This window comes from Hemitrygon akajei, chromosome 16 (assembly GCF_048418815.1).
Source record: "Hemitrygon akajei chromosome 16, sHemAka1.3, whole genome shotgun sequence".
Taxonomy (NCBI): Eukaryota; Metazoa; Chordata; class Chondrichthyes; order Myliobatiformes; family Dasyatidae; genus Hemitrygon; species Hemitrygon akajei.
This window is the reverse complement of record NC_133139.1, coordinates 92,915,516-92,934,642: the sequence shown is the minus strand read 5'-3', so window position 1 is coordinate 92,934,642 and position 19,127 is coordinate 92,915,516. Positions and strand designations below refer to the sequence as shown.

At 42.7% G+C, this 19,127-nt stretch overlaps 1 protein-coding gene across 2 annotated transcripts in view; it reads left to right on the top strand.

Annotated features, from left to right (window-relative positions):
• The first annotated feature begins 1,767 nt into the window (after window positions 1-1,767).
• LOC140740297 (uncharacterized) overlaps window positions 1,768-19,127 on the top strand; it is a 406,935-nt gene continuing 389,575 nt past the window's right edge. For both annotated transcript variants that reach the window (XM_073069447.1, XM_073069446.1), the window contains exon 1: window positions 1,768-2,239. In XM_073069447.1, coding sequence (XP_072925548.1) covers window positions 2,137-2,239 — 103 coding nt within the window. In that variant the 5' untranslated portion in view covers window positions 1,768-2,136. The remainder of the gene's footprint in view (window positions 2,240-19,127) is intronic.

Below are 19,127 nucleotides of genomic sequence, written 5' to 3'. Positions count from 1 at the left end.
AATTGGCTTATTATTGCCACGTGTACTAAGATACAGTGCAAAAACTTTGCTTTGGATGCCATCCAGGCTGATCAATCCAAATATCCAATCAGCCAATCATGTGATGGCAACTCAGTGCTGAAAATCATGCAGACATGATCAAGAGGTTTAGTTATTGTTCAGATCAAACATCAGAATGCGAGAAACAAATGTGATTTAAGTGACTTTGGCTGTGGAATGATTGTTGGTGCTAGATGGAGTGGTTCAAGTATCTCAGAAACTGCTGATCTCCTGGGATTTCATCCACAATTGTCTGTAGAGTTTACAGAGCATGGAGCGAGAAACAAAAACAAAATCTAGTGAGCAGCAGTTCTGTGGGCAAAAATGCCTCTTAATGAGAGGGGTCAGAGAATGGCCAGACTGGTTCAAGCGGACAGGAAGGCAACAGCAACTCAAATAACCATGCATTACAACAGTGGCCTGCAGAAGAGCATCTCTGAATGTACAACATGTTGACTCTTGAAGTGGATGGGCTACAGCATCGGAAGACCACAAGAGATTCTATTCATGTACCTAATAAAGTACGGAGTGTAAATTCTTTCAAACTGGAATATTTCCTGGTGAGTCAAAAGATCCTGACGCAGAGAATTAAATAAATCAACTTTCCTAAACCCCATGGGATACCCCTGCACACCCACTGACATTTTTGAAATCCCACTCTGAATAAATCTGAGCACTATAGTGGGCGAGTCTCAGCCAATCGGCAGTGGAAGAACTGCATGTTCGAAAATGACCACACACATTACATAATACTTCTCAGTAATTACAAGTACAGCTGAGGCAGCTGCTATGTGGAGGTGTGGTTTGAGGACAGCAATACAGATTGGGAATTGGGGAATACTCTGTTTAAAATTACACATTGAATCGAATCCAGAATAAAAAGCGTTCCAGAAACAGGATTCATTCTGAATAATTTGGACTGGTGGAATTTTGTTATAGGCTTTATGCGTATTCCACTAGATGTATTGGACAAAGGTAAATCAAATGAACTCCAGAAACTGAAAATCTGAAATTTAACTGAAGTCTTGCAGCTGAAACATGACATCTCTCTCCACAGATGCTGTCTAAGCTGCTGAGTTTTTCCAGCATTTTCTGTTTTTATTTCAGACTTTAGCCGATGGGTTCTTCATATAATTTTGCACACACCCTTAACAAAAAAACTCATATGAATTGGATACTTTACACCTCAAAGGTAAATTCCCTGTTGCACTTCTACGATGTGCAATGTTCAGCTTGAACGATGATTTATGCATACTCAGCATACCGCGTGTTCCAATAAGTCTCAGTGTGAAAACCAACTTTTTAATCCCATTTACCTACATTCAGGATTTTATGAAGGGTCTCAGCCCGAAACGTTGGCTCTTTCCTCTTTTCCATAGATGTTGCCTGGTCCAGCATTTTGTGTGTATTACTTTGGATTTTCAGTATCTGCTGATTTTCTCGTGTTCGTGATACCTTTGTATCATGCTGTGAATTATCTAGTAAGGAAATGCCTCTTCAAGTCGCAATGAACACTACTATCTAAAACCATTTGTTTTCCCCTTCTCTACAAAACTCCTAAAGCACTGCAGAGCCACCAAACTTGCTTTTCCGGGGAAATTAACAAGGGAACATGATCGTTTTGAAGTAGAGGTGTAGCGAACTTTGGACCAATCAGAGAGGAGATTAGTTTTACTGGCAGCCTAGCGGGTTAGGTTGTAAGGCCCCAGCTTTCATTTGCTGGGCTTTTGTCAGCGTTAATGCGATCGGCTGAACGATTTCTCTCTCTCTCTCTCTCGCCAGAATTCAATCTCATCGTCACAGAGAAGGGGGGGAAAAGGCTCTGACTTCCCCAGACATTTTTTTTAAACAAACATTCATCTCTTCCCACTCCCCACCTCCTCAAGAAAATGTCCAGAGAAACACTGATTTAATCAGTGCCCAGACAGGACGGGGGAGAGAGAGAGAAAGAGAGAGAGAAAGGGAAGCTAACTTGGAAACAATTAAACGGGTCTATAGGACTCATGAACAGATACATGCCCGCTCAGGAACCTTAACAAGTGGTCCTACCAAGAAAGCTATTTTGGGGGAGGAATTGTCAGTATCTCCTGGAAGTTCATGTCATTGGAGATGGGGTGTTGGAAGTCGAGAAGTTGGCTTATGGGAGCCGGCGTTATTTTAATGGCCACAGTACTACACCAGTGTTCAACTAATCCAACAGGTAAGCGAGTTTTTTTTTACAAAAAGAAACAATGTTTTAAAAGCATCTGTAACACATCATAGGCTACTGCACCGCGGCTGGCACTTACAGTAATTTTTTTGGAAATCAATCAAATCCATGACATGAAGAATGGATGGATACTATTTAAATTCCCCGGAGTCCATGAGGTCAAATTTTTGGGGCTCCGTAATACTTTATTATTGGAGAACGGGGCAAATTTTTACCTTTCAAGGTCATTTATATTTATATTGATGCTCGTGCCTCCATCTTTCTTGTTTTCCGGCGAAATTTACTGTTTAGCCCTGGAACTCTGATCTGTCGCTGTTCCGTTACCTCTGGGTGCCATTGACGACGAGGTCACGATTGAATGTGACAAGGCTGTTCCGGGCAGAGTGTCTTCCCAGGGGTAAGGGAAGACTGCTGTGATGCAGGGGCCAGGATTAATTGATTGTTTCGTTTGCAAATTTTGCAATGTCTACGCGTGATGTTTTTAGTTACAATCCCATGTCACTTAGACGATGCACGTGAAATCTGTAGTAGTAGTTTGCAAATGACGTTTACAAGTAGCAGCGCTTACAAGTAGCAACGTCGACAGCGCTTCTCCCTATAGATGCTGCCTAGCCTGCTGTGTTCTACCAGCATTTTGTGTGTGTTGTTTGAATTTCCAGCATCTGCAGATTTCCTCGTGTTTACAAGTAGCAGCTGGGTTTTTTTGCAGAATCAATTTAGAACTGTTTGAGGATTTGGGGAAATTTGCAGTTAGTGGTCAGTTAATTTTATTTTGGGGTTTATTTTCAATGGAATGTCTTTCTAATTCCACCTCGTGGAAGATTTCAGTGTTTGAACATAGCTTTTGTGTAACGTGCCGAAGTTAATGGAGTTCCCTTTGGACACTGTCCAAGCGAGACCATACCCTGTGCTGCTGTTTACATTAAGTCATATTCAATTAAAGTTTGCTCGCAATATGAGGGTGTTAGGATAAAATCCAGTGGTAGGACGGTATGGGTGGGTAGATGCAACCTTGATTCCCCTCTTTAATCCAGGTCTAATCTCGCTCTCTTTAAGAATGCAGAATCCAGGTGTCACGCTTTTGTGGAAGACACAAACTTCAGGATTTGTAGACGTCTGCAGCCCGGGTCACAGACAGCAGCGTGTGTGTCCGGCACTCAATACCGGTTTCAAATGTACTTGCATTGGTGCTGAACTTGAGGATGTGGGAAACCAGGGTTTGAACCCGCCCTCGCACATGACGTGCCTTTAATTAATCCACTTTCCGTTCCGGCTGTGTACAGTGCGGGGAGGTTCAGACAGGGGTTGCCTTGCTTGTACAAGTTGAGCCTCCCACACAATTTCGACAAGAATGCGGTGATGTCACAAATAATAGTAATGGACGATGTACCCCGTGTGGACTCTGCGCCAGCCTGCCTGTGCTGGATCTCCCCGGGCTCGACAAAGACATGAAGCTTGTGATGTTGCTTGTCCTGTGCCCTAATAAAATAGACCAGTGTCGAACTTTGCAGTTCGCACTGATAGATATATCAGTCTGGAGCAGCTGAATAGCCTCCTATTCCTGAAAAAGAATGTGAATGTGTTATTCTTCTCCCAAATGCATTTAATTCATAACGTCAGACTGTGTGTGTGTGTGGGGGGGGGGGGGGGGCTGGGTAAATAGAATTTATGTAGGATCAGTGTAAATAGTGGAAATGGGCTGAATGGCCTGTTGAGATATCCATATCTGAGCTTAACATTCAAGAATGCACATTATATCAAAAGGATGGGCAGGAAGGCAGAGGGGGTGATATGGCTCTGTTAGTTGAAAATGAAATCAAATCATTAGAAAGAGGTGACATACAGTTGGAAGGTGTGGATAGTGCTAAGGAAATGCAAGGGTAAAAAGACCCTGATGGGAGTTGTATACAGACCCCCAAGCAGTAGTAAGCATGTGGTCTATAAATTACAATGGGAGATAGAAAATGCATGCCAAAGGCCAATGTTACAATAGTCATGCAGCTTCAATCTATCTGAATATTGGGAACATCAGGTTGATGCTGGATCCCAAGAGAGGGAATTTCGAGAATGCCTACGAAATAGCTTTTTAGAGCTATTCTGAATTGCACATTGTGCAATGAACCAGAATTGAATAGAGATCTAAAGGAACCCTTAAGGGAGGGTGATCACTATATTCTTGAATTCACCCTGAAATTTGAGAAGGAGCGACTAAAATCAGATGCATCAGTATTACAGTGGAGTAAAGGGAATTACAGAGGCATGAGAAAGGAGTTGGAGAGAATTGATTGGAAGAGAACACTGGCAGAGATGATGGCAGAATAGCAATGGCTGGAATTTTGGAAGCAATTCGGAAGGCATAGGATATATACATGGCAAAGAAGGAGTATTCTAAAGGCAAGATGACACAACTGTGGCTAACAGGAGAAGGCAATGCCAACATAAAAGCCAAAGAGAGGGCATATAATAGAGCAAAAATTAGTGGGAAGTTAGAGGATTGGGAAGCTTTTAAAAACCAGCAGAAGGCAACTAAAATGTCATTAAAAAAAAGTTGGAATATGAAAGAAAACTAGCCAGTAATATTAAAGAGGAGATCAAAAGTTTCAGATACATAAGGTGTAAAAGAGATGTGAAAATGGATGTCAAACTGCTGGAAAACAATGCTGGAGAGGTAGTAATGGGAGACAAGGAAATGGCGGATGAACTGAATGAATATTTTGTATCTTTCCTCACTGTGGAAGACAGTAGCAGTATGGTGGAAGTTCTGGTGTGTCAGGGGTCATGAAGTCTATCAAGTTACCATTAAAAGGGAGAAGGTTCTTGGGAAACTGAAATGTCTGAAGGTAGATAAGTCCCCTGGATCAGATGGTGTACACCTATGGGTTCTGAAAGAGGTGGCTGAAGAGATTGTGGAGACATTAGTAATCTTTCAAGAATCACTTGATTTTGGAATAGTTCTTGAAGACTTGAAACTTATAAATATCACTCTACCCTTCAAGAAGGAGAAGAGACTGAAGAAAGGAAGTTATCGGCCATTTAGTCTGACCCCTATGGTTGGGAAGATGTTAGAATCAATTGTTAAGGATGCAGTTTCAGGGTACTTGGAAGAAGATGTTTAAATAGGCCATAGTCAGCATGATTTCCTCAAGTGAAAGTCTTGCTTGACAAATCTGTTGGAATTCTTTGAAGAAATAACAAGTTGTATAGGCAGAGGAGAATGGGTTGAAGTTGTGTATTTGGATTTTCAGAAGGCCTTTGACAAGGTTCCACATGAGGCTGCTTAACAAACTATGAGCCCAAGGTATTACAGGAAAGATTCTAGCATGGATAAAGCAGTGGCTGACTGGCAGGAGGCAAAGCGTAGGAATAAAGGGAGACTTTTCTGGTTGGATGCCAGTGACTAGTGGTGTGGGGACTGATTCCTTTGACATTGTATGTGAATGATTTGCATGATGGAATTGATAGCTTTGTTGTAAAGTTTGCAGATGATATGAAGATAGGTGGTTTTGAGGAAATAGGCTGCAGAAGTCTTAGACAAAATAGGAGAATGGGTAAAACGTGGCAGATATCACCAAAGGAATAGTGTCGGGAAATGTATGGTCATGCACTTTGGTAGAAGAAATAAAAGGGTAGACTACTTTCTAAATGGAGAGAAAATTCAAAAATCTGAGGTGCGAAGGGACTTGGGAGTCCCTGTGCAGGATTCCCTAAAGGTTAATTTGCAGGTTGAGTCAGTGATGAGGAAGGCAAATGCAATGTTAGCATTAATTTCAAAAACAAATTTGTAATGTTCAAAATTTTATTAAGCGCTGTGAGGCTTCATTTGGAGTATTGTGAGCAGTTTTGGGCCTCCTCTGTTAGAAAGGATGTACTGACATTGGAGAAGATTCAAAGGATTTCACAAAAATGACTGTAGGATTATCATATTAAGAGTGTTTGATGGCTCTGAGCCTGTACTCACTAAAATTCTGAAGCATGAGGGTGACCTAATTGAAACCTATTGAATGTTGTAAAGCTTTGACAGGGTGGCTGTGAAGAGGATGTTTCCTGTGGTGGGCAAGTCTAGGACCAGAGGACACTGCCTCAGAATAGAGGGGCATTCTCTTAGAACCGAAGTGAGGAGACATTTCTTTAGCCAGAGATTGGTGAACCTGTGGAATTTGTTGCCACAGGCAGCTGTGGAGACCAAGTCATTGGGTTTACCTAAGGCAGAGGATGATATATCCTTGATTGGTCAGGGCATGAAGCAATATGGGGAGATGGCAGGAGATTGGGGCTGAGAGGAAAAATGAATCAGCCATGATGAAATGGCAGATCTGACTCCTTAGGCCAAATAGCCTAATTCTGCTCCTGTGTCTTATGATCCTGTGGACTCTAAAATTTGCAACTTTACGAGGGTGACCAGTCAGTGGTGCCGCTGGTAGAGCTGCTACCACAGCCTGTGTGTCCGAGGTTCCATCCTAAGCTTAGGTGCTGTTTGTGTGGAGTTTGTATGTTCTCTCAGTGACTGCTTGGGTTTTACCAGTGGCTCCAGTTTTCTCTTGTGCATTACTTGGATGTTGTCGTGTTACTCCTAGTGAGGGAGACGGATAGAATTTGGGCGGTCTGATTTACTGTAAGTGATTGATGGCCAACATGGGCCCAGTAGGGTGAAGTGCTTTATTCCCTTCTGAAAGAGTCCATCTACAACACACAAACATTATGTGCTTGCATTAGATCAGCATATGATCATTCTCTCTTTGACATAGTTTTCACAACTAAATAATTGGGTTTTTACAGAGGTTCCACTCCCTTAGTGGGAATGGTGGAAGTCCGTAACCCTCTGGCCTTTTGCCCGTGGAAAATTCCTGTTGACCTTTTCCGTGTCAGGGTGTCAGAGGGCACTTTCTATGTTTAACATTCCAGTGGACTTTGCATGTGAGCCATTACAAAGTTAAAGTTCAGAGGAAATTCATTATCAAAAGTACATTCTATATATGTCACCAAATACAACTCTGAGATTCATTTTCTTGTGGGCATACTCAATAAATCCATAATGGAATAATAAACATAATTGAATCGATGAAGGACCACACCAACTTCTAGAACTTTGAGGGAAATTTTTTGTTATAGTTACTTGTGCAAGGTACTTGCTTTTATTGGCAATCTTAATATGCCCCCAGGCTATATTAATTCCCAGGCAGTTAAAAGTCATTCACAATGGTGGTCTGGACCTGCATGTGAGACAAACTAGGTCAGGACAGCAGTCTTATTTGCCTGTAAGATTTTAGTAAACCAGATGGATTCTTACACATTTCTGAGGGTGTTTCAAGTGAAAGATTGGCTTTATTCGTACATTGAAACACAATGAAGTACATAGTTTGCATGAAATAAAATCAACAAAGATTGTGCTGGGCAGCCCGCTAGTGCCGCCATGCTTCCAGCACCGACACAAAATGATCACAACTCACTTGTCCGAACTGAGGGCCTTTGGAATGCGGCTGGAAACCGGAGCACTGAGAAGAAACCCAGATGGTCATGGGGAGAACATACAAGCTCCTTGCAGGCACCAGTGGGGATTAATCCTCACAAGATGATTGCTAGTTAGCACTATAAAGTGATGTGCCAACTGTTATGTTACCATATTGCCTTCACCGGTGTTATGCTAACCAAGATAATATTGGAGGAATTCAGCATGTATGGAAGGGAATAAACATTTTGGGCTGAGGGAGGGGTCTCTGCCTGAAACCTCAACTTGTTTATTTTCTTTCACAAATGCTATTTCACTTGCTGAGTTTTTTCAACATTTTGTGTGTGTTGGTCAAGATTTCCAGCATCTGCAGAATCCCATGTGTTCACCAAGGTAATGATTTTTTTTAATGAAGTACAAATTTAAATGCTAGCTACCATGGTGGGATCCACATATTCTCATTCTGGTATGTTAGGGTACATTCTCCTAATAGAGATTGCCTGTGTGAGACTTTGCATCACATAGGGAGGCCACTGCACAAGCAGCAACCACATTGTCTTTGACAGATCGGGGTCAGGTGCCAGTGGCATGGAGTGTAAGATGACTGAGGACCCTTCACTGCTGCAACCATTGTGATGTGTCATCATCTTCTGCCAGCAACACCAGGTCTTGTTTGGTTCACTCTCTGTCTGGAAGCTCCCCCTTGACCTTGCCACCATGGGTGACACTACCAGGAGCTAAGAGCCTGATGATTATCTCTGGATAGCATCGCTCTCGGGAACTTGGGAACTCACAAGCCTCTCCACCATGACAGGATGATGATTCTCAAAAAAGTATATTACTCTATGGTTTTAGGATTCTATATAGTTATCCCAACACAGGGCATCATGGTAATGATTCTACTGGTATCCTGCTTTTTGCATTATGTGGTGTCATGGAGTTGAGAGTGGGTTGCCCCCACTCTGGTTTTGTGGGTTTTGAGCTGGTTGCTTTGGCTAATGTTGGTCCACATGCTCTGCCAGTGGTACAAGCGGGTGAGTAGTTTGAATGGGTGGTGTTCAAAGTAAATTTATTATCTAAGTACGTATACCTCCTGTGCCTGATAAAATGCCCACTGAGCGTATGTTTGTCGTCTTCTGCTGCTGGAGCTAGTTCAGAGATGCTCTTCTGCACAACACTGTTGTAACATGTGGCTATTTGAGTTACTGTGCCCTTCCTGACAGCTTGAACTAGGTCTGTCCATTCTCCACTGACCTCTCTCATTAACAAAGTGTTTTTGCCCACAGAAACGATGCTCACTGGATGTTTTTTTGTTTTTCTCTCCCTTCTCTGTAAGCTCTAGAGCAGGTGTTCCCAACCATTTTTATGCCATCCATCCCTACCATTAAGCGAGGGATCCGTGGATCTTAGGTTTGGAACTCCTAATCTGTAGACCGTTGTGTGTGAAAATCTCAGGAGTTCAGCAGTTTCTAAAATACTCAAGCCACTGCGTCAATAATCATTCCACTTAGATCACATTTCTTCCCCATTCTGATGTTTAGTCTGAACGATGACACACTTCACTATATATTCTGATATACATGTGACAAATAAACCTTGTCTCTTCATGAGTCAATGAAGGAGGAGCTGAGGATATCCTTGAGTTGTTTTCTGTGTCCATGTGGTACCTGCTTGGAGTAGAGTGCCTTTTTCACATCTGGTGTTAGGCATAAAGAGATAAGGCTCATTCATCAGAGCTGATTGATGTTAGGCTGGGAGAGGTTGCTAACATTCTTGGGAAGTTATTGTGGAGGCGTTATATTCCTGGTGTTTGAAGTTGCTTGCTGAATGTATTCCATGAATCAGGTGTACAGGAGGACAGGGATCATTGCTGCCCATTTGACTTGTGTGTTCCATGTCCATGTTTCTGGAAAATAACTACAGTGATGGTCTAAACACCAGAATAAAACCCAGGAGTTTGAAGCCCTACACTCAGTGTTTTATGAATAGGTTCTTGCCTGCTGCACACAGATTTCTGAATGGTCCATGAACACTTACTCACCATTTCTCTTTTGCACTACTTAATAATTGTTTGTAACTTATAGTAATTTTAAAATGTTTTGCATCTGTACTACTGCCACAAAACAACAAATTTCAGGAGGTATGTCTGATAATAATCCCAATTCTGATTCAGAAATTCGTGATGAACAGCAGGTGAGCCCTATTGAAGCAATAAAGCCAAATAAGTTTCAATGTTTCGTAGAAATCCATCCTTAAACAGTTTAATCTTGATCCAGGTATCGGGACATTAGGAGTAGAAATGAGAAAAGAGTATGATTGAACTGTTAGCAAGGAAGCTTACAACAACAGTGGTGATTGGCATCTCTGCTTCAAGTTCATTCACATGTGTACAGCTGAAACGTGTAATGTTTCTCAGTGACCAAGGTACAAAACACAGTACATACATACAGCACATCAAATAATTTTAACAGATGGAAAATAATACTCTGTCGATGTACATTGTCATAAAGTGTATAAATGACCTACAATTAAATACACAACTGTATTACTGTCACTGCCACTGTGTACTGGATGGTAGCAGGGTGTTCAGAAGTCTCACAGCCTGGTGGAAGAAGCTGTTACCCAGACTAATAGACCTTGTTCATTTACTGTGGTAGTAAGTCATTGAGATTGTGGGAGGATGGGAGTAATCCCTGAAAATGCTGAGGACTCTGTGTAATGTTTCTGGTCTGTGATGTGGTGCTTCAGCACAGACGTACGCATCAAGTTAGGCCAACTAAACTCTGTAGCAGCAGTCAAAACCTCCTGCTCGATCCATCTGTTCTTTTCTGTAGTTCATGTCATAATGCAATGGAGATGGAGTGAAAACAGTCCATCATTTGAAGAGTTGCTTATACAGTAATACACTGCTGTGATGGGTGGTGGGGAGTTCAGTGAAGGAAACTTGCACGAAAATACTTTTCTCCTGAGGAGTTCAGATGCATCTTGTGTTATTAAAGGCATGGCAGAAGCCAAGTTTAGTGTTTCCTTTTCCCACACTTGAAGGGCACCATTTCCCAGCTGCACGCCCATCTCCCATTCTTGTCTTTGGCTCATCACTTCAGTGAAGTAAGCCTTTTACAAGAGCAGGTGGCTGGTGAAGTATGTATCACTCAGACTTTTCAATGGTGGTTTGGCAGAGGTTTCCTGCATTAGAGTGCAAGCTGATGTGCTCCCCACAACGGCTGGCAATTTGTAGCATGCAGTAATGAGACAGCCCAGACTGTGGTGTGAAGACAACCTATTAAAATGAATGAGATTTTCATTTTATGTTGGGGTTGGAGAAACAAGTCTACTTCCATTTAAGGAAGATTCTTTGCATCTTCATTTGCAACGTTTTCCTGCACCGCTCTGTTCCTCTCTCCTGTCTGTGCTGACTCATTCCAGGGCAAGGTGCCACCAGTCTTCCAGCTCTGCCAGTTGGCCCATATGTCACATGTGTGAAATTCCACTTGACAGAGAGTTACTTAGAAGGGGAGAGATCTGTTGTTTTTGCCTCTGCATGGTCACACAAGCAAAATCTCTTCCAGCTCTTAGCCCTTGTCTGCTTTCTCCACCCTCACCATTGCTACTCTGGTTATTTCAAGAACATACCTCTTAGTCTCTTGGTCCAATTCTAAAGCTCATGTTAGGGAGTGGCATGTTTCTCTTGAGTATTAGGGATTTAAGTCAAATTTGAATCTTTGCTCACACTCCCAGTGCAGTACTGAAGGACACTATACTGCTGGGAATATCACCTTTTGGGGGAGACATTGTTGTAGTCCTATCTCCTCTCCCACATGAACCTATTGCTTTATCCTTTGAAGAACAAAGAATGTTCCCAGTTTCCTTGTTCTTTGATAAACATTTTCTCGTTACTGTAGAGCATGGTGAATGCATAGCTGAGTGGATACAATAGAGATTGCAGATCCTGGAGCAACAAATTAGCTCATGGAAGAACACACATGTCACTGTTTCCCAAAACCACCATGTTCTTCTCCCCTGCTTGGCATCACCTACCTGCCATCCCACCCCTACTTAGCCCACCAATACCTCAGAATCCTTTCTCAGCACTCCTCCCTCACCTTTATACTGGCTGTCTGTACTTTCCGTTCTCAGTCCTGATGCAGGGTTTTGAAACCAAAATGATGGCAATACCATTCCTAGCAAAGATGCTGCTCGATCCTTGGAGTTCTTCCTTGTTGTACAGAGCACATGAGGTGGCCTAAAAGGGATATTTAAAAGGATATGGGAAGGTACCATCAGGTGCCATGATAACGTAGAGGTTATGACGACGTTATTACTGCTCGGGCTGTTCTGTTCAGAGTTCAATTCTGACGCTGTTCTGTAAGGAGTCTCTGTATGTCCTCTCCGTGGGTTTTCTCTGGGTTCACAGTTTTGTCCTACAGCTCAAAGATGTACTGTGGAGGTGAACTGGTCATTGTAAATTAGGTTAGGGTTAATCGGGTTCATCAGGGGTTGCTGGGGTAGCAGGGCTCGAAGGGCTGGAAGGGTTGGTTTCGCGCTGTATCGGTAAAGAAAATATAATAAAATATAGAAATTTTGTTGGTAGCTACAGCTATGCATGCCTTCACTTCCCACTTGTTCCACATACATTAAAACCTTTATTTCTTCACAGCCTCAGACTAAAAGAAGTGTCCCTTTAGAACAGAGCTGAGCAGGAGTTTCTTTAGCCAGAGAGTGGTGAATCTGTGGAATTCGTTGCCGCAGGTGGTTGCCATTGGGTGTATTTAAAGCAGAGGGTAAAAGGTTGTCAAAGGTTTTGTGGAGAAGACAAGAATGAGGTTGAAAGAGGTAATAAATTAGCCATGATGGAATGGCGGAGCAGACTTGATGGATTGAATGGCTTAATTCTGTTCCTATGTCTTTTGGTCTTATGTTTTTTATTGTGTCAGAGAAGGTTTTATGTTTTTATCTACCAAAAATAATGTGTATTTAAATTATTGTTATGAAATAATTATGAAATCATTAGAAAGACTGGTCCTAAACCATCTCTGGCCATGGTAAATCCATCACTGGATCCCCTGCAGTTTGGTTACCAACCACATACTGGAGTTAACGACACCATTATCTTCCTGCTTCACCATACTTACACCCATCTGGATGAGCCAGGTAGCACTGTAAGAATCGTGTTCTTTGATTTCTTTAATGCATTTAACACCAAACAACGTGCTTTACTAGGGGGTAACTCACGGAGATCCTGGATTACAGACTACCTGTCAGAGCTCTGTAACAGATACTGTGATTAGCAGCACAGGGGCACCTCAGGGGACTGTCCTGTCCCCCTTCCTGTTCATTGTCTACCCTTCGAACTTCAGAGTCCTGCTGCCTGCAGAGGTTTTCAGATGATTTGGCAGTTGTGGATGTATCAGCCGAGGTCAAGAGGCTGAGTACAAGAGTGGTGGACAATTTTGTTGAGGGGTGTGGACTGAATCGTCTGCAGCTCAACATCACTAAGACAAAGGAGTTGGAGGTGGACTTCAGGAAGGTGAAAACACCCTGTATTCCCATCTCCATCAAGAAAACGGATGTGGAAGTCGTCCGGGACTACAAGTACCTGGGAACTCACCTGGACAATAAACTACACTGGTCTAAAAATACAGAAGGGGCAGAGCCAATTATACTTTCTAAGGAGGCTCCGATCATTCAATGTCTGCAGTACCATGCTGTAGCTGTTCTACAACTCAGTGGTGGCTAGCATTCTATTCTACGCTGTAGTCTGCTGGGGGAGAGCAGCTGAAGCCAAGAAGACCGATAAGTTTGTCAGCAAGGCTGGTTCTTTTCTGGGGGTGGAACTGGATTCTCTGGTGGTTGTGTCTGCAGAAGCTATGGAGCATTGTGGACAAATCCCCTCAACCACTTCATGATGTACCGGACAAACAGAGGAGCACCTTTAGTAACAGACTGATTCCACCAAGGTGCACCACTGAACACAACAGGAGATCTTTTCTCCCTGTGGCTATAAAACTCTACAACTCATCCTCCTTAAGTATATAAGCCTATGGTTTCATTTCTTTATTTAGCATTATAACTTTAATGTAGATTTTGGGTTTTTTTTGTACCTCAATGTTTACATTTTGTATTTTAAAGTATATATTTCTGACTGAGCAACCTTGCAACGATAATTTATTTTGGGATAAATAAGCTTTTATTTTATCTTATTAGTGGAGCGTATTTTGGCCAGCACCAGACTCATAATTGACAAATTTCATTTGTAAGCCTTCTAATTCCATAAATTTCAGTGTTTTTGATGTCTTTCACTCATCAAAGTAATCTTAATTTGACTGCCCTCAGGTAAACATCGTCTGTGGGTGTATTTAAAATTCAGAAGGGTTTAAATTTGACTATCATGACTTTCTCCTCCAGATCCTAGAGGTTTTTGGGTGGGAGCCAAGTTTACCTTTGGGCAGATTTGGCTTTTGTCGTGAGGCAGGCTAGCTTCAGCACTGGATCAGAATGTAAGATGAAAGGTTTGAAAAGCAGGAGATTGTCATAGCTGTAAACTCACTTTCTGTTCACTCTCCATTTCATCTAATTCCTCAAATCATCAAAAAATTCCATCAGCCAAGATTTTGAATATTTTGAGTAGCTGCCCATGAGGTAAAGGTATCCAGAAGTTCACAGTCATGTGAGTAAAGGAATTTCTCTTTAATGGCCAGCCACTTGGGACTTGAGGATCTGAGTTATATGGAAAGGTTGAATTGGTTAGGACTATATTTCCCAGAGTGTAGGAGAATGAAAGGAGATTTGATAGAGAATTACAAATTATGTGGGTCATTGTTAGGCTAAATGCAAGTAGGCTTTTTCCACAGAGATTGGATGAGAGTAGAACTAGAGGTCATGGGTTTTCACTCAGCGGGTGGTGAGAGTGAGGAAGTGATAGATACAGGTTCGATTTCAACATCTAAGAAAAATTTAGGTAGGTACATGGATGGGAGGGGTATGAAGGTTTGTGTTCTAGTGAAGGTCGATGGGACGTGGCAGATTATTGGACCATAAAGACCATCAGACACAGGAGCAGAGTTAGGCCATTTGGACTATAGAGTCTGCTCTGCCATTCAATCATGGCCGATCCTTTTTTTCTCTTTCTTCACAGCCCACTCCCCGGCCTTCTCTCCACAACTTTTGGTGCCATGGCTAATCTGCGCTTTAAATGCACTCAGTGACTTGGCCTCTACCTGCCTGTGTGACAAATTCCACAAATTCATTACCCTCAGGCTAAAGAATTTTTTCTGCATTGATGTTTTAAATGGACTTCCCTCTATCCTAAGCAACACGCACAACATGCTGGAGGAACTCAGCAGGTTGGGACACATCCGTGGAAACAAACAGTCAACGTTTTGGGCCGAGACCCTTCGCCAGGACTGAAGAGGGAGGGGCAGGGGCCTTATAAAGAAGGTGGGGAGAGGGTGGAAGGAGAAGGCTGGTAGGTGCCAGGTGAAAAACCAGTAAGGGGAAAGATCAAGGGGTGGGGGAGGGGATGCAGGCTTCCCTGACCTGCTGAGTTCCTCTAGCGTGCTGTGCGTGTTGCTTTGACCCCAGCATCTGCAGAGTGTTTTGTGTTTATACCTCCATCCTGACGCTGTGCCTTCCTGTCCTGGACTCTCCCACCATGGGAAACATCCTTTCCACATCTACTCTGCCTAAGTATTTCAACATTTGAGAGGTTTCATTAAGATCCCCCCCATCCTTCTAAATTCCAGCAAATACCGAACCAGAGATATCAAACATTCCTCATGTGATAATCCTTTCATTCCCGGAATCATCCTTGTGAACTGTATCTGAACCCTCTCCAATGCCAGCACATCTTTTCTAAGATGAGGGGCCCAAAACTGTTCACAATACTCAAGGTGAGGCCTCACCAGTGCCTTACAAAGCCTCAGCATCACCTTCCTGCACTTCTATTCTAAACCTCTTAAAATGAATGCTAATGTTGCATTTGCCTTCCTCGCTACCAACTCAACCTGCAAGTTAATCTTTAGGGCGTTCTGCACAAAGATTCCCAAGTCCCTTTTCATCTCAGTGTTTTGGATTATTTCCCCATTTAGAAAATAATCTACACGTTTATTTATTTCTTCTACCAAAGTGCATTCTCCAATATTTTATTTCATTTGCCACTTTCTTGCCCATTCTCCTAATGTGACTAAGTTCTTCTGCATCCTACCTGTTTCCTCAACACTACTTACTCCTCTACCAATCTTCGTATCATCTGCAAACTTGGTAACAAAGCCATCTATTCCATCATCTAAATCATTGATATACGGCATAAAAAGAAGTGGTACCAACAACGACCCCTGTAGAACACCACATCACTGGCAGCCAACCAGAAAAGAATCCTTTTATTCCCATTCACTCCTACCTATCAGCCAATGCCATAACTATGCTAGTAACTTTCCTGTAATACCATGGGCATACTTGGTAAGCAGCCTCATGTGTGGCACCTTGTCAAAGGCCTTCTGAAAATCCAAATATACAACATTCACTACATCCCCCTTATCTATCCTAATTGTAATTTCCTCAAAGAACTCCACAGGTTCTTCAGGCAAGTTTTCCCTGAAGGAAACCATGCTGATTTTGTCCCATCTTGTCCTGTGTCACCAAGTACTCCATAACCTCATCCATAGCAATTGACTCCAACATCTTCCCAACCACTGAGGTCAGGCTAACTGGTCTATAATTTCCTTGCTGCTGCCTACCTTCTTTCTTAAAGAATAGAATGGAATTTATTTTATTTCTTACATCCATCTCACAACATGAGGGGGTTAAAATTTTTATGCTGCATCTCCATTGCAACATACAAGCAATAAGGAAGTGAAAGGTGGGAGGGTATCGCTGAAACCCTATGATTGTATACCTAATTGTTTTGTATACATGTATGTACAGTCAGCTATGCACTTCATGCATTGTGAACTTCATTTGAACCCTCTCCAGTGTAAGCACATCCTTTCTAAGATAAGGGGCCTAAACTGTTCACATACTCCGTGAAGCCTCACCAAAGCTTTATAAAGTCTGAACATTACATAGACATAGAACACAAAACATAGAAATCTACAGCACATTACATGCCTTTTGGCCCACAATGTTGTGCCGACCATGTAACCTCTTCTAGAAACTGCCTAGAATTTCCATACCGCATAGCCCTCTGTTTTCTAAGCTCCATGTACCTATCCAGGAGTCTCTTAAAATACCCTATTGTATCAGCTTCCACCATCATTGCCAACAGTGCATTCCACACACCCACCACTCTCTGTGTGAAAAACTTGCCCCTGACATCCCCTCTGTACTTACTTCCAAGCACCTTAAAACTTTGCCCCCTCATGTTAGCCATTTCAGTCCTGGGGAAAAGCCTCTGGCCATCCACATGATTAATGCCTCTCATCAACTTATACACCTCTATCAGGTCATCTCTCATCCTCCATCGCTCCAAGGAGAAAAGGCCAAGGTCACTCAACCTATTCTCATAAGGCATGCTCCCCAATCCAGGCAACATCCTTGTAAATCTCCTCTGCACTTTCTCTATAGTATGTCTCTATATGACATCCTTCCTGTCATGAGGTGACCAGAACTGAGCACAGTACTTAAAGTTGGGTCTGACCAAGGTCTTGTAAAGCTGTAACATTACTTCACTGCTCTTGATCTCAATCCCACGGTTGATGAAGGCCAACACACCATACACCTTCTTAACAACACTGTCAACCTGTGCCTATGGACACAGACCCTAAGACCTTTCTGATCCTCCACACTGCCAAGAGTCTTACCATTAATACTTTATTCTGTCTTCAAGTTTGATCTACCAAAATGAACCACTTCACATTTATCAGGATTGAACTTCATCTGCCACTTCTCAGCCCAGTTCTGCATCCTATCGATGTCCTGCTGTATCAGTAACTCTGACAACTCTGACAACTCTGACAACCCTGACTATCCACAACACTCCCAACCTTTGAGGCATCAGCAAACCTACTAACTCAGCCTTCTACTTCTTTATCCAGGTCATTTATAAAAGTGACAATAAGTAGAGGTCCCAGAAAAGATCCCTGTGGAACACCACTGGTCATCGACCTCCATGCAGAAATCAAACCACCTACAACCACCCTTTGCCTTCTGTGGGCAAGCCAATTCTGGATCCACAAAGCAAGGTCCCCCTGGATTCCATAACTTTTTACTTTCTGAAGGAGCCTTGCATGGGGAACCTCTATCAAATGCCTTACTGAAATCCATATACACTACATCCACTACTCTACCTTCATCAATGTGTTTTGTTACATCCTCAAAAAATTCAATCAGGCTTGTAAGGCATGAACTGCCCTTGACAGATCCATGCTGACTATCCCCAATCATATTATGCCTCTCCAAATGTTCATAAATCCTGCCTCTCAGGATCTTCTCCAACAACTGCCCACCATTGAAGTAAGACTCACTGGTCTATAACTTCCTGGGTTATCTCTACTCTCTTTCTTGAACAAGGGAGCAACATTTGCAACCCTCCATTCCTCTGGTACTTCTCCTATGTCTATTTATGATGCGAAGATCATCGGCAGCATCTCAGCAATCTCCTCCCTCACTTCCTACAGTTGCCTGAGGTATATCTTGTCCGGCCCCGGCGACTTATCTAACTTAATGCTTTTCAAAAGTTCCAGCACATCCCCTTTTTAAATGTTTTTCTGCTCGGGGGTTTCAGTCTGCTGTAAGTCAGAATTGCCAAGATTCTTTACCCTGGTGAATACTGAAGCAAAAAATTCATTAAGTACCTCCACTACCTCCTCCAACTCCATGCACATGTTTCCACTATCACTTCTGATTGGTCCTATTTTCAAAAGGCTCTTCCTCATGAAAATCTGCTGGTTAGATTGTGCGACCTCAGCTTGCTGAGGGAATCGGGCCTGCAGTCCTGGGAGTCGCCTGATGCCGGTAGCCGGAGGTGGGGACGTCGTAAACGGTGTGCGAGGAAGCAGAAGCGAGGCGAGCGGGCAGGAGTCTGTGCCAGGAAAAAAGCAAGCCCTAGCCGGCCGGCTCTCCTATCCATTTTGCTCTCCGATGGACATTAAATTGGACTACATCTGTGGCAACGAAATACTCGGCTGGGAGTACAGAAATGGACAGAATTCCAGACGCCGCCATTCAGCTGTTTATTTATGTAACAGATTTCCCCCCAAGCCATTGGACTACCAACCTATTGCTCTCTGCTGTGCCTATTGTCTTGTTTATTATTTATTGTAATGCCTACACTGTTTTGTGTACTTTATGCAGTCGTGGGTAGGTCTGTAATCTAGTGTAGTTTTTGTGTTGGTTTACATAGTTCAGTGTAGTTTTTGTATTGTTCATGTAGCACCATGGTCCTGAAAAACATTGTCTCGTTTTTACTGTGTTCTGTACCAGCAGTTATGGTCAAAA